This window comes from Gavia stellata, chromosome 10, assembly GCF_030936135.1.
Source record: "Gavia stellata isolate bGavSte3 chromosome 10, bGavSte3.hap2, whole genome shotgun sequence".
In the NCBI taxonomy this organism is placed as follows: domain Eukaryota; kingdom Metazoa; phylum Chordata; class Aves; order Gaviiformes; family Gaviidae; genus Gavia; species Gavia stellata.
This window is the reverse complement of record NC_082603.1, coordinates 29,815,866-29,842,060: the sequence shown is the minus strand read 5'-3', so window position 1 is coordinate 29,842,060 and position 26,195 is coordinate 29,815,866. Positions and strand designations below refer to the sequence as shown.

At 41.5% G+C, this 26,195-nt stretch overlaps 1 protein-coding gene across 1 annotated transcript; it reads right to left on the bottom strand.

Moving 5' to 3' along the window:
- Positions 1 to 423: 423 nt before the first annotated feature.
- Positions 424 to 26,190, bottom strand: PODN (podocan). The gene is given in 11 exon segments (XM_059821809.1): positions 424 to 1,222; positions 2,567 to 2,768; positions 5,210 to 5,358; positions 8,014 to 8,671; positions 10,687 to 10,802; positions 12,705 to 12,861; positions 15,126 to 15,235; positions 19,848 to 19,912; positions 21,508 to 21,601; positions 23,272 to 23,528; positions 26,106 to 26,190. Coding segments are annotated over 10 exon segments (1,860 nt in total). The 3' UTR covers positions 424 to 1,222; positions 2,567 to 2,599.
- Positions 26,191 to 26,195: the final 5 nt, after the last annotated feature.

Below are 26,195 nucleotides of genomic sequence, written 5' to 3'. Positions count from 1 at the left end.
ACCTTCTCCAGCAGAAAAAACAGATGGTAAAAAATTAAGCCAACTGTGTTTCCAAGTAAATCCTGGAATGCAGTATGCAAAACAACACGTGTTCAATCAGAAATCCTCAAAAGAAAAGACCATTTCCTCAAGCAGATTAGCTACCTCAGATGAAGGACATTATAATCAAATAAGCAGCTTGCCATCCAGGTACCTCCCTAAGTCTTCTTTTCCTTGGTTTCCCTATTTTCCTTATTTTAACCAGGAGCTGAATACACTCAACACCATAAACCAGGCTTTAAGAGTGTATGACAACAGGCACTGTCCCCAGACTTGAACTAAAGACATTTCTCTTGACGCTTAACAGTTTTTTCCTAGGACACCCCCTCTTTTGCTTCATTACTCTTACTTCTGACTCTTAATGTGAATGATACACAACACGTGAAAAATTCTGCCACATATATTAAACTGCATACTGTTACTCCGTCTTCTGGACATACATTTGGAGACATTCACACAACTGCCACATGGGCAAACAACAGCAAGACAGAAACTTTACCAAAGCTCTGGAAGGCAGACATACAGATTTTTTTATATATATTCACAAGAGCAATTGTTTTATCTTAAAACCTTTCTAAAACAGGCATATACTGCAGGCTTTGGCAGTAGAGATAAAATATTATGGGATCCAGCCTTACTTTGTTTTTCTCATCCAAATATACACATTGCTACAACAGAGGAATAGTTGCATCCAGAGTTATTACTGCTGCTTGATGATGAAAATGCCTCATATACTGCTCCACATATGAAACTACTGCAAATATCCATCTCGCCTGATCAACAACAGCTTCTTCGGGGTGGAGGAAAAGAAAAGAAGCATATACATGGTTCACTTAAAATGCAGTGACAAAAACAGCATTTGAAGGCATGTGTTCAAAACAGTCCCATATTGTTATTACAGATGGAAACAGTGAAGGAAGAGAAACAGAAGAAACAAAAGCCAGCTTTTGTGAGTTCCAGAGCAATCCCTTATGATCCTGGGTCTTGTATAAGATGATTTGGAAGCTTTGGAAAGGCATTCAGGGTCTCTCCCTGAATAAGGCACTGTAACACAGTCTTCCATGAGCCTGGCCCAGTGCCATGACAGTTTCTGCGTAATTCATTGCACGTTTTGCTAAGTGTTCTCTGTATATCTATATAGATATATACACATAGACATATATGTAATTTTCCATATGCTTTCCTGCAAAACATCAGAAAAACAAAATCAATTACATAATGGAATACAGAATTCAGAATATGCTAAACTTAGTACCTGCTGACATGTTGCACGTGCCCCAAACTAAACCAGACATGTGTTGATTCGGAAGTTATATGAACTCTAAGTGTGTAGATATAAATTATTTCTTCTCTCACAAAGTTTTCATATAGCCCAGCCAGGAGGTCTAATGTTTGACTTTCCAAGTAGCTTCTGCCCTTTTCAAGCCCCATCATCTTTTCAGCATATTATCACTATTCCTAGTACTTCCTTGTGTCATTCTCCATGACAAAATGTTGATTTGGGACAAAACTAAACATTTTTTTTCAAGTCTTAGAGTTTAGATCTCCAGAAGTAGAGGGTAGTGTCTTGAACCTCATCATCTTTCAACATAAAATGCTTAAGAAATGCATAAAGCAGATCCCTAGTCTTCTTATGGAAAAATGCATAGTCTTCAAACCTCATTCTCCCTTCATCTTTTCTTCTGCAGTTGAAAAGAGGTTCAACTAGAGAGATCAAGTGGCTGGCCAGATTGCTTATGCAATACTGAGGTCTTAATTTCAAGATTACCAGTCTGGAATCAAAGTCAGCAGCAATCACACCCTGTAACTGGCCAGAGGCCTTTCAGTGAATCTGGGTGAAGTGAGCAATGAACCCTCACCAAAACTTAGCAGTAGCAAAATCACAGGTTGTTGTGAGAACTGGCTATCATGGACCACGTATCAATCCAGTTCTGCATAACATCTCCAAAAGTGACCTGAAGTAGATATTGTTTCCATAAGAAATATGCCAAGTATAGTATTATCATCCCACTCCGAGTGGTCAGTGATTTAAGGACTGCTTGAGATAGAGGTCATAATCTTAATGCCATGTTTAACAAACACCGATGGGCCTATCTTCCTTTAATTTGTCTAATTTTTTTAATCCATTTTCAGCTCACATGGTCTTCTGCATCAGTAATCTTTGTTTCCGTTTTGAACCAGTTGCTTCAAAATATCATGAAATATCTTTACATTTTTTGTTATCAGGACTAGTCAATAATGACCTTCATATTTACCTGTTGTGTCTGCTGTGGCCATAAGCAGAAGCCACTATGAACAGTCCACTGCCTCTGATACAACACAGATACATACTAACTCTTTCATTTTACAATATAATGTATTTTCAACCCTTTTTGATTCTGCAATTCTTAGTCATGTTTTAGTGAAAGTCTTTGAGTCTAGGGCTCAGACACTCACTTGTTACGTTTCAACCATACTTGTAAACCCCAATTATTTACACGGGAGTCTGAGAACTGGGTCCTTGTTTTAACTAAACTACAGTTGTTACCTCCCACATGATGTGCTTGTGTGAGTTCACATTTTATCTCAGGTCTTCTTCCTCTTCCTCATCTTCCATTTCCTCTTCTGAGTCGTCCTTATTCTTTGAACTGTTGCTGAATTCAAGGTTTCCTTCAATATCCAGTACCTGTAAGTGCTTTAGGTTTTGGAAGGTACTTTCCTTCAGTGCTCCAACTGCAATCTTATTAAACCTTTAAACAAACAAACAAAAAGGCCTTCCTATTAAAATAAGTCCATTTTTACATCCAACAGAGAAATGAGGAGACTAGGAGGAAACCATTCTGTGGAGTTACTCTAACTTACACTGACCCAAGTTACTCTAACTTTACACTGACCCAGGTTACTCTAAATTTACACTGACCCAGGTTACTCTAAATTTACACTGACCCGCAACAGCACTCTAAGAGTACTGACTCCTCTGGATGGAAAAAGGAAGGGAAAACAGGTATTGATTAGCAATCAGACAAATGCAGTGACTGAACCAAGTTTGCTCACAGCACTCTGTATCATCACAAAGGACCTTGCAGGAAAATACTGGGAAGCATTACGTACCTCCTACTGATTTCAAGTTCATTGACCAAGCTTTCAAAAAACTCCTACTTTTCTCTGCCCCAGTCCCTCTTCCCCCTTCTATAAATATATTCTGCAAGGAAAAAAAATCGTAATATTGGGATTCCTCCCCCACAAATTCTTTCTCTTGGTATTCTGCTTTCTCCTTCCCAGAGAGGAAAGGCAGCTGCTCCATAGCCCACATTTCAAATTATAACTTGCTTTTTCATGAGATTCTGTGTCATCCCTTGATAGTTTAATTCTTCTCCCACAAAACTCAAAATACTAGTACAAAGTATCCCTTTAGAAACAAAGCAACATGCAATAATTTTTCATCTGTTATTTGGGTTTCCAAGAATATAAATAAACTAATCTGAAATTTAAGAACCTCTCACATATAATGCTTGGCCTGTTACTCCTGAACATGCTTAAAATTGTATTCTGTCTAATATTCCAGATGTATATTATCCTTTCAAAGCATTGCAGTGATTAATAGCCTCCCATTAAGAAATACAATTTAGTTTGGGTGGAGTTGCCTACTAAATATGTTAGCAAAATAGTTTTGCAAATTCCTTTTCTCCTCTTTATATAGAAATATAGAGTGTGGTATGTGGTTTCTGGTTTGCATCCAAGCATTCACTAAAATCTCATAAATGTGAACAGCTAAATAGACAGACTGCTCTAATTTACACCAGACTTTGTAATTTTATTTGCTTGGTATGGAATCATTAATCCAAAAAGGTATGATTCAGAACTATTCAGAACTACAGAACAGTTTATTTGCATGCAGACAAAATAAGGCCTTATTTAGTCTTGTGCAGCAGGTAGCCTAGGCTTTTTGAAGACATCCATGGGATCAGCTTAATCATATATTCTGTAGGGTTTCATAAATTACTTCTAAGCAACATTTTCAATAATGTTGCATCAGATTAAAATTTAATATATTACTGGGCCAGATTCTTGCTTCACTTCTTCTGGTATAAATCTTTGCTTAAATCAGTTACAATACTGTGACTTTACATTATATGTAAAAAAGGTCAGTATCTGTCACCTATAAAAACAAGGTCCTCATCCAACTGACAGAAAAAAACAGAAAAGCTTTCTAAACTTAGTTACGTAACAGTCACAGTTCACAGAATCACAGAATCACTAAGGTTGGAAAAGACCTGTAAGATCATCAAATCCAACCATCAGCTAACACCACCATGCCCACTAAACCATGTCCCACAATGCGACGTCCACACGTTCCTTGAACACCTCCAGTGATGGTGACTCCACCACTTCCCTGGGAAGCTTATTCCAGTGTCTCACCACTCTCTCCGTAAAGAAATTTTTCCTAATACCCAGCCTGAACCTCCCCTGGCGCAACTTGAGGCCATTTCCTCTTGTCCTGTCACTCGTCACTTGGGAGAAGAGGCCAACACCCACCTCTCTGCAACCCCCTTTCAGGTAATTGTAGAGAGCGATGAGATCTCCCCTCAGCCTCCTCTTCTCCAGACTAAACAACCCCAGCTCCCTCAGCCGCTCCTCATCAGACTTGTGCTCCAGACCCCTCACCAGCTTCGTCACCCTTCTCTGGACATGCTCCAGCACCTCAACATCCTTCTTGTAGTGAGGGGCCAAGTTACAAGTTGTAACTTGTCATCTCTTTCTGACAAAACTATCAAGGGAATACACACAACTTCAAGATTACTCATACACACCTTATGAGAGGGGGATTTTGTCAAAACCCAGGGCTAACAGACACAGGCGAAGCTGTAGTCCCACAGGTGGACTGTAAACTTTTAGTTCACAGCTGAATATTGGAATATGACATTATGTTAAACATTAATTTCCCAGAATTTCTAACATGCCTAATCTATTCTAATAAGCACAGAAAGGACAAACTCTCCAAAAAGAAAGGGCATATTATGTGTACCTGTGTCTTTTCTGAGCAGGTGAACATAGGTTCATCATACACTACCATAAAACAAAGTTGCTTATTTAGGAAGTTAGGAATTTAACCACTTTCTAAAAAGTAAGCAATTATGAAGTGGATGAAGAAGAAAAAATCTTGTGTGTTCAAGTGGAAACTTGTCCTTACCTGAGGTAAATCCCCTTTATTTTGGGTGTGGATTCAAAAGCATTCTCTGAAACCGTTGTGATCTTGTTGTTCTGAAGATACAGATATTCTAGAGATTCTGGGAGGCCTGATGGGATAGAAGTCAGCTGGTTGCCAGCCATGTCTAGTGACTGCAAAGAAGAGACAACAAGGGGTCAAATAAATAATTGAATTTAAATACTAGCAGTACTCCACAAAAAGATTTAAGTTTGACAACAAATGAGCTTCCAAAGACTGGCTCTATACACACCCCACCCTCCTTTGGAAGTTTATCCATTGTTTTTTATATATATATACACATAAGCCTATAAAAATACATATATATATATATATGCGCACTTATAAAAAACTTAGTATGGTAACACTGCAGAAGTGAAACGTTTATGCAAAGCTTATCCAGGATTTGTTGTGTTTGAAAATCATCTGGGTACGGGCTTTATTTTTCAGATGGTACTTTGGTTAGTCTGCTTTAGAACCTTGCAAATTGTCAGCCATGCAGAAAGGTTCAATTTGAGTTCATGACGGAAAACTGAAGTGATAATTATTGTAGCATAAACTAATTTAATCTGCCTCTAATTTGCATCAAGGTTAAGTGTGGCCATGACAAATGTGCTCTCTTACGCTACCATTTAGCATCACGATTTCACATGAGATACCATGCTGTTTTGTTTCGAAGTCCCAACATTTCTTTATCTCTGTCCCCAGGCTTTAGCCCATGCCTGCTTAAAGTGAATTAAAAGCAGACTGGGCTTCAGATACGCATGATAATTCCTTGCAAGCTGATGCTGCAAACACTTCACTAGCTAAAGTTGCATTACTTAGAGTTACACATAAAAACACCTGGAAGTATTCTAACATAGACCAATGTATGAAGACATCAGGACTAAGGGCCGTGATAATTTCTCAGATGAATTTTAAGCAAGGAAATGGATCAAAGTAAGTGTGTTGTTATCCTGTATTGTAGCCTTTTCATAGCACCAAGCTGACATACTAGTTAGACATTATTCAAAGCTACACTTCAGCAAACGATTGTCATGATTTCAGCGTTTTCATTCTCCATATAATCCCAGTCTGGCAAACAATTATGTAAATGTCTAGCTTTGCAATTGCAGATAGTCTTCAGTGATTTCCATGGAAACAGTGTGGACTGAAGCATATGCTAAGTACATGCACAATCTGGATCTTACATGATAGCTATTGTCAAATCCACTCCAGTGCACCAACTCATAAACCAATTGCACAGTTAAGCCCTTAATGATAAAAAAGATTCATATATGCTATCATGGAAATAACTAACAAGTAGTAATGCTGTTCCAGAAAAAAGCAACAGCCAAAAATGCACCGTTAGTGTAACAATTTTAAGTATGCGCTATTATCTTAACCTTGTTTAGTATGAACAGGATTTACTGTGGGGTAGATAAACTGAAGGGACAATGTTTGATTCAGTAATGCATTACTCTGGCTTGATGCTGACTACAAGTGAGTGACAGTAAAAGTAATGTAAAGGAGCTATGAATCAGGCCTTTCAAGAAGGAAAGCTTGTCATTCCAACCAACAACTAAAGCTGACTAACGGGTCTCATGACCTGTTTTTGTTTGAAAAAAAAACCAACCGAGGTGACAGTGCGTACATTTCATTAAGTTACTGCAGTGAAAGAATTCCAGCATCTGTAATTCTCAACAGCATCTCCTTCCACACTACTTTTCATCTTAGATATATTTGCACGCACGCATGCGCGCGCGCGCACACACACACACGTATGTATCCCTGAGGCACCAAACGAATGCAAAATATAATAATAAATCCATGGACCAAATCTGCAGCTGAGGCAAACCAACAGCTCTGCAGATACTGTTGCTGCATTGCTGATTTACATTAACTGAAAAACAAGCTGTTGTTCATTCCCAGAAACACCAGAAAGAGAAATGTTGGCATAGATAAGTGTTTGGATTGTCTGAAAACACACTGAGTGCCAGTGTGACATATGCTCCATGACCCTTATGCCCTGACCTGCTCTGAGATGTACAAACTTTGCCTGTAGAGTGACCTAACCATATGCACCCTAGATGGTTGCCATATGACATAGGTAATACTTTTTATTGCAGGAAACGGGCTGTTGCCTAAAAGGAAACACAGACAAATCCTTCAGCCAGTGTAACAATTTTGAAAGGTCATTTTGCACAGCACAAATATGATTGTTCCTGCCTGCCTTATGGTTTGTGTTTAACTTTCTCCAACAATTAAGCAAATGAGAAGACTGCTGATTGAATCCAGACCTCCTAGCTGCTATCCAGGTGCCTTAGCCAGCTGAGCTGCTAAATCCTACAGCTTGGCCTGTCTGACTATAAGCTGATGTGGGGGCTTTGAGAATTAAGAGTGTTTTTGTTTATGCATTCCTTCCTCCTGCTGTGTCTATTCAAAGCTGATTTTAAATCTTTTGGGAGACAAGCTATTTGAAAGGCATAATTTCAGTTTTAATGACAAAATTCACTAATGTTTATCTGAAAATATAGGACACCGTTAGGGTTCAGAAACAAAGATGTCTTTACATTTCCCAGAATTAGCAGTATATGGTGGACCACCACCCTGGTCAGGAGTGGGAGGCACCCACCTCTGGCACAACAGCACATCATTTCTACTCTAGAAACAGAAGGTGTAGCACTTACAATGCAAGGCCAAAACATGAGGACCAAGCGCATCTAATGTTGGTGCTACAGCAATTGGCTTAGGCAGACAGACGAGGACATCAGCATTACTAAAACAGTTAGAGAAGGTGATGTTTCTACCTGGAGACTGCTGAGTTCTCTCCATGCTCTTGAATAAATGGAATTTATTTTCAGTTTATTGTTGCTCAAATACAGTTCCCGCAGCTTTGTCATCCCGGACAAAGTCCCTTTTGGGATGATGCTTATCTCGTTCTCCTTCAGCTTTAGAATCTGCAAGTTCTTTGGAAAGCCAAAGGGCACCGTGTGGAGATTGTTTCCAGAAAGATCCAAGGACTTTAGCTGCCTCAGTTTACGGAAGGCCTCCCGATGGATCTGGGGACTTTTGAGCTTATTGTAGCTCAGGTTCAGCTCTTCAAGGAAGTAGGTGGTAGCAAAGTCATTCCTGTTAATCTCAGAGATCTGGTTATGAAGGATCATAAGTGTTTTCACTCGCCGAGGCAGCCCACTGGGAATCCTTTCCAGCATGTTGTTGTACAGGTGGACAGTGTGCAGCTTCTTTAAGCCCTGGAAGGCTAGCGGGTGAATACCTCGGGCTTTTAATTTGTTATTGTGGAGCAGAAGGTACTCCAGGTTCTTAATTTGGGTCAAGACATCTCTGCCAATCACCTTAATTGCATTCTTCTCCAGGTGGAGGAGGACGATGTTTCGAGGTAAACCACTTGGGATCTGTGAGAGGTTATTGCTGGACAAATCCAGATATTCAAGACTAGACAATTTCCTTGGGAAAGCAGGAAAGAAAACACTCTCCATTTAGATTCTGCAAGGTGAAATGAGAACCAACTTCCCCTATGATTTTACAATCTTTGCTTTAGAGTCTTTCTCCCTGGCACAGCTCCCGTTACTGCCCTTTTTTGTCTCATGATATGACTGATGTGGACAGCAAAACAGGGAGCTCCCATACTGCCATTAGGGATTAGGACTACGTGCTGCCATTGCTCCCCAGCCCCACTAGCAAGAGAACCTGCCAGAATCCATAGACATCCAAACTGCCACCAGGCTGAGACCTGAGATCAGTTTTGCAGTCCACTGTTCTCTCATTGGACACCACAGATAGCAACACATGAGCAATTTCAGTGAACAAATACCACAAGATGCCATAGGAGCACCATTAGAACACAGAATTTAGCTCTTGGTTTCACAGAAATGTAGCCTGAGCATGAGTAATTTCTGTCTCTCTGAAAGTGTATATTGAGACTGAAAAGCAGGCCTGCTTTTTACATGATGAAATATTACTCTTATGAAAAGCAGAAATGCTAATTCAGTGTCCTAGGCTAAGGTAGTGAACTTCTCCTGACCCTCCAGCATTATGGAAGCGAGTCAGGGCTAGAGCTGCTTTGTGTAAGCTACTGAATCTGGATTCCACAGACTCAGTTGAAGCTAAAATAAATCCTCAGACCAGCCACCTATACCAACTGGATGTGGATCAATGGTATTATATGCCAGGACTGAGGAGTCCTCTATTCCCTTGTATTTCAAGTCAGTTACTCAGTTCATATGAGACTGTAATCTGCATGGCGCTACATAACCCACCGCAGATGACTAGAAAGTTTTCAAGAAATGTGAGAACTAATGCCTTACAGACATTACTTACTGGTTACTACACTGCTATTCACAGCTATCCAAGCATGCTCTGCATGAGCAAATACACTCCCTGGGTAAAGCACTTCATTGCTGCAAGCTGTAACGCTTCCCCAGCTTGGGTACATCTCAACAGCACTATGCTGTGCTCTACAGACAGTATCATGAGAACAAGGAGCAATATTCGACCCCTCTGCTGACTGTGACTGGTGCCTTAGCTATAGCCACTGTACTCTGTTCATCAAAAGCTTAACAGAAATTATATGTCCAACACGACCTGGAGGCGGACACAACACAGCTACAGTAAATTACTAAGGCAGGTTTCTGGGAGTAGGATGCACAAAAGAAAAGCACACGTTGATACATTTTCATGTCTGGAGATCAGAAAAGTTTACAGAATTAAGTTATGGGCAGGACAGATTATGTGATCTGGATTTTCAGGTAGAACAACAGCAGCACTCAGTGCAAGCGGAGACACAAATGTTAACTTTTTGAAGTGCTAAGTCCCAAGCTAAATTTAGGACAGCCAAAGGCTATTTCTGTTGCACCAGTTTGTAGCAAAGCTTTTGCAGCCATCTGGCTACTGAGCAGCACCATTGCATCCCCTCCTACTCCAACAATCCATCTGCACTGGGGTACAGCTGTGCCAGATGAATTCACAACTGTGTATCTGTGGCTGTTTTCAAGTCACCTTCACAGAAACACAGAAGTGGCTTTAGCAAAGATGAAGGTCTGGCCTTAATTTCCAGTGAACTGCCTAGGAAGTCCCAAGTAACCTCGCTTTTGACTGGTTTGGAAGAACAGAGACCAGCTTTCAACATCGTTCTAGGTGGCCTTTTCACAAAAGGCACTTAGTACCTGGTGTGATTGAGTCTGTGGCAATCAGGGAATGATGCAGTCTGATGTTCTGTGTTGTGTGTTTTGTAGAGAAGTATTCTGCAGCGTGAATACAAACCACTCACCCAGACCTTTGCTTTTGAATGGCAGCATCTGAATCTAAGATTTTTCGTATAGACTTAGCAGAGAAATGCATAACGTCATGCAGCTTTTAATAAATGTACTTTTTAAGATGCACTTTTTTCAGTAGATATACTACTGTACCAGAAGAGACAGACAGACACAAACAGAGGTGCAAAATATAGATCTCAGTCTCACCAGAAAGTTTCATTATCCATTCCTTCATTAGTCAAGTAGTTATTCTGTAAATACAGCTCCCGCAGACCTGTAAGTTCACTGAAGGCTCCTTTGGGAATCTTCTCTAGCTTGTTGTTCTAGAGTCACCAGAAGCACAAAGCAAATTATTTGGCATGAAACAACATTTAGGTTCTCCTCAAATAACACCAGGCAATTAAACTTCAAAAGGGCTAGACATAAGATATTTCAGGGGACATTATAATTCTGCTTAAGAAATAAATACAGATACTAGACTGAAATATTACAACCTATTTTTATTGATTCCCCATGGAATCTTTGAGCTAAGGAGTCAGAATTTGCCCCCTGCCCCCTGGATGGTTTTATTTTGTATTCATAGTCCTTCCACCTATGTGCAAATGTGTAATGTAATCTAGGAAACTACCTCTGGGGTTTGCTCAAAATTTCTGGATTTTGTAAGACAGATTTAACCATAAAGAAGAATTAGGCTGGAAGCTGGGAACCAGCCGTCCTTCCAGCATTAATGGCATTCCAAAAGGTACAGTTCCTGCAATGTAGATTCCAAAATAATTACTCCTATTGCCTTAGCATGGCTTTGGAGTAGCCAGCAGGCAGACACAAATAAAATATAAACCTAAATTCCACTTAGAAATTCCATATAGGAACTGTAGGAATTATAAAAGGATATATAAAACACTAGGAATTATAAAAGGATATATGAAACACTGACACTGAATTTGTTAAACTTCCCACAATCCACATATAGACATTAATGCGATGGACAGACTGGACAAGATTCATGTGCCAACTAATATAAAGGGGATACCACCACAGACAGATTTGGCTGAGTGTCTCAGTGAATAGTGAAAGAAAAAAAAAGATGGGTCACATCTAAAGTACACCTTTTGGGTACTTTTGGTCCACTATTGGCTGTCTCTCATTTCTCATTGTCATGTTTTTCCTTCAGCTCCTCTGCTCTTAACACAACTGGTGACAGCACGGAAGGATACGAGTTCAAAGTGTAGTCCTCAAAGTCTGAGACCCCTTTGGCAGATAATGGTTAGCCATAAATGGCAATAAAATGCAGGGGACTAGCAGCTTCACACCTTGCAGAGAAATTCCAGCATTTTAAAGGATCAGACTGTTTGCCTTTACTCTTCAAGCTGGAGAAGCTTGTTTTTCTAGCTTTAATGGGAATTAGCGGTGAAACCTTCAAGGGAAAAGAAAGCTGAGAGGCAACATAGAACTGCCTAAGTCCAGGGGCTGATAACAGACTCCAGTCTACACACGTCCAAGGAGCTGTCAACACTATGAACAAGCAGAACCATGATTCCCCACCGCTGCAGCTCTCCCATTGTTAACAAGGCTGAGATCTCTAGCACAGACATGACGAAGTGTTTTTATCGAAATCAGATGACATGGTATTAAAAATGCTGGACAGTAGTTAATACCACAACTTCTGCTATTGCACTCTTGCTGGAGAAGTTGTAGCAGTAAAGAATCACTGATCCAAACTTTCTCTGTGCTGTCTGAACTGCCAGTTCAGTAGCAAACAAAAATCACTGATGCTAGGAAACAGTAGTCTATGTGAAACGAGTTAGTGAGCAAAGCCAGTAGATAGTGGGTAAACAGCTGTCAGGAAAAACACCATCGTTAGTGGCAAACTTAACTGGGAGGCCAGTCACTGGATGGCCACAGAGAATGATCTACCTTCTTGTACTAATATGTATTAGTATCATTATATGCAGGGAAGAGACCACACAGGCATTTGCAATACATTCCCCTGAAAACACAGAAAAGCATTTTTGTCCCCTGTGAGCATTTTGGTGTTTTACAAAAACACACTGTTACTTATGAACAAAAAAGTAAGGACATGGGAGAGGATATAGCAGACGAGACTTACAAAGGGCCTGGGAATGTTTCCAAGTGCACTGAAATGGCTTGGCTGTGTGGTTTGAGTCCCATACAAACACAGTACTTTGTCACAATCGTAAAGGAATACAAAACCTTGTTGTCATTACCTTTAAGTGTAATTTATATAGTGCTGGAGGAAGATTCTTTGGAACATACTTCAAGAAATTGCTGGACATGATGAGTATCTCCACATTATCAGAGCCATTGAACATATTATCAGGTAACCCAGCATCTGAAAGTTTGTTGTTATGAAGATACACAGATCTGTTGGAAGGAGAAAAGATGAAGTTAAACAGATAGTGAGATCTGGGTTTTTTTGTTTACCAAGTTAAAACTGTTTAAAAACTCTGTTTCAATCTTTTCTTCTTTCCTTGAGATAATTAGATTTGTTTTTAAAATGTGCCCTTTAATTTAGCAAGGGATATAGATGCAAAACCAAACAGTTGGTCCAAATACTCTCTGAAATTCAGGTCTATTCAAAATACAAACCTGCATGTGAATACAAACTTCACAAATAGCTTTATCTGCTTAACAAGAAATTGAGTGCAAGTCTGGGATTGTGCAGTGCTTTGAAACAAAGAACATCGGTGTGGTGCCCTCACTCAAGAGGGTTAGAACTCATATCTGATTAATAGATATGCCCCCAATTTTAACTTCCATTTGGAATCGAATCTGGGCTTCTTGGGCTTGCACAATCAACGTGTAGACATCTTAAGAAAGGGCCGTCCCTCACCCCTCCATTCTTTCTGCTTCCATGAAGGCTGGAAACAGTTTCTCTCCTACTCCTAGAACTCAGAAAGGCATAAAGTACTGACAGACAGACAGAGCAGATATGCTCAATCTGGAAGAATTTTGTTTTTTTCATGAACCTTTGGGATCGAGAGTAAGAGGGTTTCTTATTTTCCCTTTGCCCTTCTTACTTTTAACATTTAATATCCACAGAAGAGTTTCTCCAATCAGATTTTTAAGAATGGATTAATTCTTTCTTACACAGGTTTTAATTCCATATAAAACAATTGACCCCTATGAAGTTATTCCTGCTTTTCATTAGCTTAACTGCTAAATGAATTCATTTGACTTCTTTTTAACAAAAGACATTATAGGATTTTACTGACTTCGATTACCCCTTCCTTTCCTGTGTTTACCCTAAGATGCAGCAGGGAGCTAAAATTGTAGAGACAGGTTAAAACTGCAAAAGAGCACAGTGTCGAAGTGTGCTTTTTTAACTTGTTCTTGGATTCTCTACCAGTTGCAGAGAGCTTGGCAACATCTTTCTGGAAGGAAGGAAAGGCTCAGTATGGAAACACAATCATGTGATCACACACTCCAGGGAGTTCAAAGCCACATTGAAAATATTGTTCACCCTGCATGGTCAGCGGTACTTTAAACTCACAAATATTTGCCTTTCTGAAACCCCTGCTTCCCAAATAATCAGTCTGAGACCATGAACTCTGCTGGGGGCAAATAAACCACCTGAAACAACTGTGTTAGGATTTTATATCAGCAATCTTGGAAATCAATGAGTTAGTATTCTGATTAAAATTATTGTTGGTATAGGAGAGTGTGAAAATCACTTCAGAAGAGTGCAAGAATTTTAATATGAAATCAAAACACAGCAGCTTCTGCAACTCAAATTAAGGGAGAACATATGTATAAATATGCCTTCTTTCATGATGAGATACTGCCAGAAATCAGTGACTGACTCAGCCTTTTCAGCTACCAAGAGCCTACGAGACTAAAGGCCTAGTAAGTACAGAGTAGCTTCAGCTCTCAAGGAATTCAGTGGGAACACAGAGTTCTTCAGTTCGTCACAAGACTGGGCTCTAGGAGCTCAACTGGGTCAGCTATTATCAACTGCTTCCAAACATGGATGCATAAATTGCTACCAACAGAGTTTGAGATATCTTTGCAGGATTTAGATGCTGCAGTGTCCGTATAGATTACTCAAAATGCCTTTGGAACAAACCATATCTCACAGGAGATGATCTATGTGCATCTGAATTTGAGATGGGCCAATGTGCTGCACTGGATCCAGCTGAGAAAATCACAGCCTGAAACTGGCAGAGAAACCTTTGAAACCAGACCTGAGGGTATGAAGCACTTCTGAAGTTGCTAAAGTGCTTAGCTTTAATATAGTTAAGTTATACCCAACTGCATTGAATACTGTACTCTCAACTTGATTCTATTTTTCTAAACGAATGGACTATAATAAAACTAAGGATTTCTAACCAGTTAATCTCCATTTTGAGAAACCAAAGCTGTTCCCTTCAACTCATAAATGATACACAAATAAAATGGAGACAATTTAATTTTTATCTATGCAAAAGTGTCTGGCAGCTAGTAAAAGCCCTTGGAATGTGTTCGTCTGAGAGATTATTTGACCTTTCATGCTGAGAATAACAGTCAGCTTCCTTCCAAAAAACGTAAGTAGGCAATAACATGGTTTAGCCAGGTAGTTTCTTATCACTCACCAACTGCCTCCAAGCAGTGGCAGAACACTATTATTGTTTTACTTCTCGATCCCTTACCTCAAGTTTGGTTTCTGTCCAAATGTGAGCCCATATATCTTAGTGAGATAATTGGCTGCAAAATCTGCACTGATCAAGGTATTTGGTAGGAATTTCGGAGCCACTGTTAGCTGTAAAAGAAATATACAAGGGAATTCCAACTAAATGCAACAAATGTTATAATCAAGTATTAAACCAGCAACAAAACACTTGCAAATTTGTTTTCTCTAAACAGGTAAAAATAAATGAAACTGAACACAGATTGCATGAACGAAAACAAATTGTTCTCAATCATTAATCTCTCCAGGAAGGAGACAGACTTTTGCTCCAAGATATGTGAATGTTTGTTTTGGTTGGAGGAGTCCGGTCTCTTTTTGGTGGAAGAAATCAAGAAATTGTTATTCAGAGAGCAAACATGTTGCTTATTATTGTTCCTAATTCTTCAGTCTGCTGTGCCAAAAAAACCTGACCCACCTCACAGTGGCCTACTACCCACTCCCATATGAACGTATACTGGAGGGGGAAGTGTCACTTCATATGTCTGTTCCAATATTGCATCCATTTATGAGGATCTTTTCAACGGAGGATTCACGTCCCTAAAGGACAGGGGTGCTTCTGAGCCGAATGATGGAATATCAAATGAGACTTCAAAGCAAAGACCTACTGTACAGTGACACCTTGTTCATTAAACAAGTGATGTATCAGAAACAAAATACAGAAAGGTACTGTCTCCAAAACTTTATAGTCGATGAGAGGTATCAGATTTGACGTGTTTGCTCTTGGTCTGTTGCTATTTTTATCAGTGATTTTAAAAAATAATGCTAGGAACATCTGAACAAAAATTGATGGAGTGAAAACTAATGATTAAAACTAATGATTAAAAAAGCTCAGTTTTACAGAACATTCAGATAATACAATAGCTACGTTCACTGAGTGGCTGTTAATAGCCAAGTCATTAATCTAAAAAACACGAATGCAGGTTACAATACAAGCTGGAGGACAGTTTTCTGGAAAGCACAAACCCAGGAGAATTATACATCAAGATTAAGCCCTTGGGAAACAAATTATTAACACAATGCTGTAGTAGATGTGATCGTTCAGTATATAAGCAGAAGACTACTGAATTGCAGTAGGCAGGTGCAATCACTGCAGTTACAGATGTTAACTATAGTACTAATGAGACCACTCTTACAATATTTTATGTACACTCTGAAAGGGTCTGGCAAGAACATCTTTTCTAGGGAGATACTGAAGTCTTTGTCATCTAAAACTTTGAGATCAGGGTGGGAAACTCTGGACAATGGAAGAGATCTGCCTTCTAGCTTGAAATTCTTTGAATCTGTAAAGCTTCTTCCTCACAGCACTGTTGGGTGAAAAGAGGACCCAGTCCTTACAGCCAGCAAGGCACAGCAAGACCCACATGGTGAGAAAACATAGTCTTCAGATTTTTCACAGAATCACAGAATCATTAAGGTTGGAAAAGACCTGTAAGATCATCAAGTCCAACCATCAACCCAACACCACCATGCCCACTAAATCATGTCCCACAATGCCACGTCCACACGTTCCTTGAACACCTCCAGTGACTCCACCACCTCCCTGGGCAGCCTGTTCCAATGCTTCACCACTCTTGCAGTAAAGAAATTCTTCCTAATATCCAGCCTAAACCTCCCCTGGTGCAACTTGAGGCCATTTCCTCTACAGAAAGGTCACTTCATGTGAGTGTAGGTGCAGGAGCAGTGTGGAGGTGGCTTTAAATCAGCTTTGTAATTTCCCCAATTCAGCTGGCTCGTCTTTGTTACAATAAAACTGCAATTCGTTATTAATAATAGTGTAAAAACAAAAGTATTTAAAAGATGAACAATGTGTGAGAGAACAGACACTCTATTGGAGAACTGCCTAACCCAAACCTTAAACTATGTATTTATCGAAAGGGGTCTAGATGTCTCTCTACTAGTTTGTCAAGTGTGCATTGATGGACTACATCCATGAAGTTGCAATTTACTGGACTCATAATACAGCCCTATTTTTTAAAGGGCAAAAGTACATTATTTACTGTTTTTCATTTTCACCTCTGCCAAAACCTCCATCCTTAAGCTGTCTTAAATCAGTAATGGTCACAAACACAGGAAAGATCTTTCCTACAGATCGCACAGTATTTCCAGATGGTACGTAAGCAGTGGAAGCAGGCATTTTATATATTACTACAGTTGCCACAGTACTGCTCTTGGCTTTAGTGGTAATCTCTCACCTTCTGACCTGGGAGATATGATTTCAGGGAAGTGGATAAAGGCACTCATCTCTGACTAGGAAGGTCTGACAGTGCCTCAGAAAGAAATAAGTCTTTACCGTAACATAATATTGAGAATTCAGACACAGGAAATAGACTTAATCACTTTCATACACAGTGGCACATTAAAGCTTTTCTCCTGAAACACGGTCTATCAGGTCATAAGTTTTACACAAAACAAAGGGCATGGCTCAGATATGTGAAATGAGAGACATCAGAACCACAAGAAAGAGGAAAGAGAAAGAGAAGTTTCATCCAGAAAGAGTTTTCACTTGCTCAGGACTTGGCTTTGGCATTTCAGCACTTAGTCATGAGACTAATTGAACTCCACTGGTTGACTGGTTGAAGGATTAATGGTGGATTGTTGTAACTGTTAGCAAAAATAAAGTTGACTCAGTAGCTTTGTCTAGCATATTGCCTAATAAGCAGCAATCTGCCTTTCTCCAGCTGCAATTTTCCTGCCCTTTACTGCTGGATCTTCCTTTCCGTATGGCAGATAGTGTTTCTCTACTGTTAACTAATGAGTTAACAAATGAACTCAGAAGGATTATACAAAAGTTATTACCAGTTTTGGAACAAGTTTTATTGCTTATAACAAGCTTTGATATAAACAGAAGTACTGGATCCAGGTGAATCCCGTATTACTGTGGGGATACGGGGAAATGTAAAACCTTCTGTCAACAAAACCACCAGCTTATAGTAAATAATAGTGACAGCTCAGGACCTAGTCTACAGTTTGGTGGAAGAGATTTCTGTTATTAACAAGAGTTACTGTGGATACTACATGATAGATGCAAATTATGGGAGTGGGGTGAAAAATTAAAAAGGAAACTACAGCATCCGTTCTTTACTTGAAGTACTTGCTACTCATAAGCCACAGAAGGCTTTTAGTCTATTATGACATTTCTTTTCTCCAACCAACTATGCTAGTTTAACAAAAGACTATTTAGCTACATCTGATGGGATCACAACAGAAGATAAAGCAGCATTAAGATAATCCATAAAACAAGGAGCAAACTACCAGCAAATCCCTGCTCTCCTCCAGATACCACAGTTACTTGATCTGCAGTGTTTCCTGCTGCAGAGTGGATGCAGTTTGAAGCCAATCTGGTTTGTCCTGGCTTGTGATTTATAAAGAAATGTGTTATTTTTGTGGGTCCACAACTTCTCCCTATAACTAGTTCTGACATTCGCTGATGTTTGCATTTTCTTTTGGGATCTTTTTCTCTCTGCAGGAAAGCCAGAAAAACCAAACACTTTGTTTTGTCACACAGGGAAAACTGGAGTGCAAAGTTCTGGAATATTAGTCACCGTCTGGCTTGTTCCTTTTTATGGAGTTATTAACTGCCAAGATTGTTATATGGAAATGGTGCTTGAAAGGGAGAAAAGAACACAATGTTACTGTACTAAGGAATGGGTTCTATTCTCAATCATTCCATACAGAAATCTATGGAGTGATTCTGGATATGTCTTGGCCTGACTGAAACCTGAATGTGGCCATATGTATAGAAACAAAACATCGAAAGGTCACAGATTTTAAGCAGATAATAATATATATATAAACAGACATGCATATATATATATACACACACAGAGATAGAGGGAGAGATGGAAGGGCAGGGGTTTTGTAGATAAAAGAAGCTCTGCCTGATGTTTCAACTTTTATTCTTCTGTGGCATCCCAGTTTCTTCTGTAGCAAGTATTTATGGACGATCACTGGGGAAAAAGAAAGCCATAACGGGAAACACCCAGATATAAGGGTATGTGAGAAGTTACTTCATTTCCTACCCTTGGCAGGAAAGATGTGCTTCTGTCATGACATCCAAATTGGGTCATTAATAGGAAAGCACCTAGGATCTTCTCCATTAAAAAAGAAATTCAGCTTCTACCACTGCAGCTAAAAGAATAAATTCATAACTTGCGCAGTTTCACTGTATGTGGGTATCCCCCAACATCAAACCTAATAAGAATGGGAATCAGGGAAAACTGGATAGCTTTTTACAGATTTTGATGGCTCAAACACAGGTATTAGGACATGTTTGTTCACAAATTTTTCAACCAGCCTCATCTGATGCAATACGCAGCATTTCACATCATTACCCCACAGCATATTTGCATACAGGCAGCTACCAAATCTGCATGCAGCTGATCCAAAGCCTACTGAAGACAGTGGTAATTTATAAATGCAGGGCCTCTCTGCACCTCCCTACACACACAAGGGAAACCTTTCACCAGTTGCACAACTAAGTAAGTGTTCAAAACATACCGGCATGTGTACCCTCTAATTTTTTAGCATACTGATTGTCTTGACCTTAGATGAACCTGCATTAGAATATCACTTTAGCACAATCTTACTTATGTGGGATATATATTTTAAAAGAATTGAAGACTTGGTTGTTTAACTTTCAGAACCCAATTAGAAAAGAACTCTGAAAGCCTTGTGAGCCTCTTACCTTATTGTTTGCCAGGTACAGGTAATTCAGGTTCTCCAGATGCTCAAATGCTTCCTCTGGCAACCCTTAAAAACAGGAATAACTCTAATCAGTGACACTGGCACGTTATTGCCTCTCTGAGTGAAAATACCAGAGGGTAGCTTTCTCTCTCAGATAATATCTTTAATGGGAGATTTAAATATTTTTCATTGCCACTGAAACAATCTGACCCAGATCTATTGTTGTTTTGGGTTTTTTTAAATTAAAAAAAAAAACCCCACAGATTGTTAAGAGCAATGGAAGACCATTAAAAATCTTAAGCATGCAAGCCTTGTGGCCAACCCCACTGGCAAGGGTCAGGTACAGAGCTGGGTAGACTTGCTGTACGGCTGATTATCGGTGCTCGCAGCAACCATGCTATCTGAGAAGTTTCTTTTGTCACTTGCTCATGAATCTGCAAATCATTTTTCTTGGAAGGACATAATCCGAGGTTGTTTAATGATCATATCAACCTGACCTATGACCATGGTGTTGCCAAAATAACAGCAGTATCTGCATGTCATAACCCTTCCCTTGGTCTGCTCCCCCACAATCCAGATAGCCACACAGTAACCAGCTCAGAGAGCTGATCCAGCTCCGAGCTTACCCTCCCCCAATAATTATTAATTTTCAGCTGAATCACTCCACATCCAGCTGATCACACAAGCACAATTGCTGTCACAATGGAAAGGCTGCAAATAACATTTTCACCTGGCAGTTAGATAACCATAAGTCAAAGGTGAAGCTATTTCCCACGTCAAAACATATTGGAAACTCAGGACTTCACTGAAGCTTGTGAAAGAAACATCAAGCCCCAAAGGCAATAATGTCAAAGCCTGAATTATTAAGCACAGCCTTCCTTGTGCTATGTAAGAGTGCTATGTTTTGGGTCCCATACATAGTATGCCCACATTCTCAATAAAGGCTGTTCTCCATCATTGGAATAAGGATAGCAACAGCATTCAGAGCAACTGGGTGACGCAAGTTAACAACAATTATATCTTTTATATTGCACATCCTCCCCTCTTAATATTTACTCCAATTCTTCTGTTCCTTTTGCTTTCCTTACTAACCCCTTGTCAAGTTTCTCTAATAACCATATGACCTAGCAAGCAAAACCTGCCTACAAAAGTCAAAACAGTTTTAGGAGGGTAGAAGTTGCCTTATTTGCAATATATATTATTTGTATTTATACCAAATTCAACAAGGACTGACCTGGACTAAACTGCACTAACTGACTGACTAGACTGAACTAAACAAGTGGATTAAGAAACAAGGTCAGTCAAAAGAAAATCATTCAGCATGTAGACATTTCTGGTTCTCAAGTGCATTGCATTGATGTGCCTGTGGGACTGGAGGGAGTTTCCTGGAAGAGAAAATCTCACGCCACAGTACACAGTGCTGCTGCCAGGTCCCCTCCACGGGTTCAGTAAGGCTGCATTCTTACACACTGAGTATTATGTTTCGGATGATAAAGTGCCTCCATGATCTGTGTGATGGCCAAAGGAGTGAGGCTTATAGTTAACCACTCCAACCAAGTCAATCCATCACTCTGTGGCTTTCCTTATCACCTGTCACCGGCCTCATTGCATAAGCTGGTTGGACAGAGGCACAGGCTCTGTCCACGGCTCTGCCAGTTTACCTTTTGAAGTCAGCCTGTTGTTTTGCAAATTGAGAGTTTCCAGTCTGTAAAGACGAGCAAGCTCTTCTGGAAAGATTTCTTCTATCTGGTTATTCTAAGAAAACAGAGAGTATTAATCATCAGCAAAGGAACCCAAGAAGGATCCCAATAAACCCAGACTGTGAACTCCAACAAAATTTGGAAATGAACCCACCATGTCAAATCATTGTCAAGACTTCTCTCCGTAATGAGCCAAACTCAGATCTCACAACCAAGACATCCAAACCCAGCAGCATTTGAAGGCCTGAACCAAGTTCTGTAGCTTGTGCTCACCTCCAGAATTATCTGGCTTATGCACTGGTAGCACACAAAGGGTGTGATTATGCCTGGCAAAGCCTATAATCCATCTGCCACAGCCAAACCCCATAGCTGCAGCAAAGCATTTGCGACGAGGTTGGCACTGTGGATTTCCAAGTTTATTACTTCTGTTATTTATGCGTTGTTTTAAAAACAACTCATCATGGGCAGGGAGAGTCAACCTGGGCTCACTTCCTCTGCTTTTACTGTCAGGGGTGACTGCCATCAGATTTTCATTAACATGCTGACTAACATTTTGACCATTAATGAGCGATTCTAGTGTTTTAGCATCTAGGGGACTAGTCAAGGACCCACTGTGCTGGAAGCCAGGCCAATACACAGAAAGCGACAGCTGCTGCTCCAAAAAGCTTCTCTGCTGTTGGCAGTAGAGGTGGGAGATATGGCTAGCACACGCCTGGGACAGATCTGCTGAGGAAGGTGCCAGCTTATATTACAGTTTTTCTAACAATGCTGCACTTGGATGGAAAGCTCTGAACAAAATCTGCAATTCATCCATTGAACAGAAATGGTAAATGGGAGCAATAATCAAAAAGCACTTGGTTAAGTGCCAAAGAGGCATTGAAAAGCCTGGAACTACTGCCACAGCTCCAAGGAGGAACGGCCACGGGGCTGCCACGCCTCAGCGCTGCCCACGTCCTCAGATGTCAGGGTACAGGCAGGGAAAGGATGCCTGCCCAAATGTTGGTCTCAGGGATCAATTAACAAACAGCAGAGCATGGAAATCTGCTGCCAGTCTAGGACAGATTGCTGCTTCTACCTGAAGCTTGAATGTCGCATCCTTAGGTGCCCTTCTCCTGAAAAGACATGACATCTCTGCAGCACAAGCAGGTGCTCTCTGGGTGTCACAGGCACTGCCGCTCACTGTGATGGACGGCTTCGGCCATGTTACGCCCGCTCCTTGCTGAGCCCACGTGCTGCAGGGAGAGCCGGGACACCGGCTGGGTCTGTGTCTGGACTGGTACAACGTGTTTACAACACTTCAGCTAACGCGTGCTGCCAGTGCTGCCAGAAAATTTCTCATTAATGAAGTAATTTAGCTCTTCAATGCTCTTCAAAGACGCCTCAAAATGAAAGGCCTTCGCCAGAAACAGTAATTATTACTCGGGACAAAGAATTCCTCTCTTGGACTTGGGGAGAGAATAAGGAGAAACATTTCCTATCTTTTTTCCTCCCTGGATCTGTGGGGAGAGGATTAACGCCCATAACCAGGCGCGTTTGTTGAGCACAAGCGCTGGGCCTGCTGCACCTCCTGCTTCCGACGCAAAGCCGAGGAGCCCCCGAAGGGAGCGGGACGGACGCAAGGGCAGGGGCCTGCGCGGCCCAGGGAGACCCCGGAGGCGGCCGGGGGCGCGTGTGGGAGCCGGGCGGCCGGCGCCGGCCCGGGCACCCGCGGCTCGGCTCCCTTACCTGCAGGGAGAGGTGGTTGGTCAGCTCCGGCAGCAGGAGCGGGAACTCCTTCAGGTCGATGCCGCCGCAGTCCACGACGCCCTCCTGGGTGCAGCCGCAGTCGCGGGGGCAGGCGGGGGCCGGGCCGGGCGGCCGCCGCCGCTCGGGGGCGCCCTCGGGGAAGTCGTTGGCGGCGGGCGGCGGCGGGCGGGCGGCGGCGCAGCCCAGCGCCAGGAGCCCCAGCGCCAGCAGCGCCCGGCCGCCGGCGGGCATCGCCCCTGAAAGCCGAGAGCACGGCGCGGGGTCAGGCCCCGGCGGGAGGGGCCGGCAGCGCCAGGGCCCGGCCCGGCTGAGCCCCCCGCACCGCCCGCCCCGGGGCCGCGGGAGCCCGAGGCGCCAGCCCCGCCGCCGCAGCGCCTTCCCGCTTTCCCTGGGTGCTTTCACGGGCTCTCAAGGCGGTTTGGGGAGCGGGGTGAGAGCGAGCGGCGCTGCCCGGCCCCGGGCCCCCAGCCAGGCGCTGCCCCTCCGGCCGGACCCGCCAGCGGGTCCGCAGCTGCAGCCGGCGGCCTGGCAGCACCCCCCGCACCATCCCTGACTCCTCAAGTTATTTATTGCTTTTTTCGTATTGAGAAACGCCAGATGATCCCAGGGGTTTATGGAGGAGGTTATGCAATGTTATTTCTATGTAACTGTTGGTCGTACTGTTCCTCACAGTTTTGCATAGGGAAGAAACTCCTCTGGTTAATGTAAACAAGGTATGCTGGAAAAGAGTGACTCACGCTGTCAGGATGCCTCTCGGAGGGGCTGCTTCATGTGATCGAACAATAACAAAATCTCAACGGCTACTGAAAACAAAATGGGCTTCCTATTGATTTTGGACAGTGCTGATCTGAACCTTAGAGGCCTGGCTAATGTTCAGCTTTTATCTTTCCGGCAGCAGGTTACAATAATTCAAACAGAAGTTGAGTATCTACCGGACCGGCCAGCTGGCCCTGATCCAGCCCCCTCGGTCTCATTTGTTGCCATTCTCAGATTTCATACATAATGATTTGCAGTAAGAGCTGGTAATGGCTTGTCTTTTTTCCTTTCGGCTGTTCTTCGCAAAAGTGTTTGACAGTGATGAGAAATTCTTATTTAGGCTGATCTTTTAAGGTGAAAAAGCACAATGAATTCATGACATTAATATGAAATACATACTCTGATCACCTCTGCCAGCCCAGGTTCCTTCTTTGCATCAGAAACAAGAACCTCCCACAGCCAGACTGGCAGCTGTCAGACCTGGCACATCTCTGCTTACATCCATGGGGCTTTGCTGCTTTGCACCAGCTGAAACTCTCTCTGGGGCTCCCACAGACTTTGGGAGCTTGGGAAACATTGGAGAGATCCTGCTCTCAGACAGAGTCATGAAAATCTTAAATAATTTCTTTAAACAATGACTTATAGTTGAAGAAATGGGAGAAGGTGGGACTACAGGACAGAGCATCCCAAGACATGGATGGTTTTGCTTTGGTCCTGGTCTTTGCTACCAGCATGCTGGGTGATATAAAGTATTTAACATGGTTTGCTTGATCCCTCCTCTTCCCCCTGCTCCACTATTCCACAGCTTTCTATCTGTAAAAGCTGAACATAATGAAATTAATCTCCTTTATAAAACATTCCAGAGATCAGATGGTGTTCCTTATATGGCAGCTAGATATTAAAATTGGCCATATGAGTATGCCAACAGTGGATTAGTAAAATCCTTAGTATTTGGTGATCTAATCTCAGAAAATATTTCAGAAATCTTAGAGAAAATAATCTCAGAAAATAATCTCAGAAAGTATGATATATCAGATCTCTAACAAAGTATTTGTCCTATATATGTCAGCTTACCCTTACAGATACTTACAAAAGAAACAAAGGAAAAAAAAACTTCCTATATGCAGGTCTCAACCAGTCCTGCTGTAACAATACCAACACTGTTCCCACAGCACACAGTTACATCATGGTTGGTATTGGGCTTTATAGATTTGCAACGTGCTGACTTTTCCGCATATATAGCTGAAAAAGTTAAAAAATTAACATGAAATATTGTATCTATTGCACACTAAAATTTCTGAGGCAGTATCACCCCGTTGTCATCAATATGCATGATTCTGCTACAGTGCCTTTGAAGTGAATGCTGCTCTGGTGCCACAGGGAGACACTTTGGATACAGAAACATCTGCTTGCATCTGGAGTGCAGGCAGTAAAACCCAGCATGATTTTGATTTTCTTTTAGTTCAAAGAAAGTCTGAAGTAACTCACTCCATTTAAACTCATTCCCATGGGCCCGATCCAAAGCCTTATTAAGAAACGTTATTAAAGGAGTAGCCCAAAACCCACTAGAAAGGGTCCTCTTCCCTTGCTGTCAGTAGGCTTTGGATCAGGTCCTTCCACCCAAAGACTGAAGTTACACTGAAACCAGCTCAGGGGTTTCTGCCGTTGCATCTTTCTGCGTCCAGACAGAACCACCACTGATCTCTGCACTTCGCTGCCACACAGCACCAGAGGCAGAGTGCTACAAAAGGCACAGTCTCAAGAAATAAACTGAAGTTTCAGGAGTTACTGTATGCTTCTCAGTGATTACAGTCACCTCAATAAACAACAGAATCATATTCAAAATCTCTCACCTCTGCATCTATTATTCTCCACGTACATTCTCACAGGACACACACACACAGATGGAAAAACATCCTCTCCTTCAGTATCAACAGGTTAACTGAGTTTGTTACTTACATTTAATATCCTTTCTAAAAGCCGCAGCTGAAAGGCAGGCTGCTGGACGTTGTCTCACAACCCAGCATTTTAAAAAAATAAAGTGCTGAAAAACTCACCTTTCCTGTCAGAAATCAGATGAATGGAGAAGAACATTTCTCGTGCCCCCACAGGCTCCCTCAGCTCATGCCATGTCAGTTACATGTGCT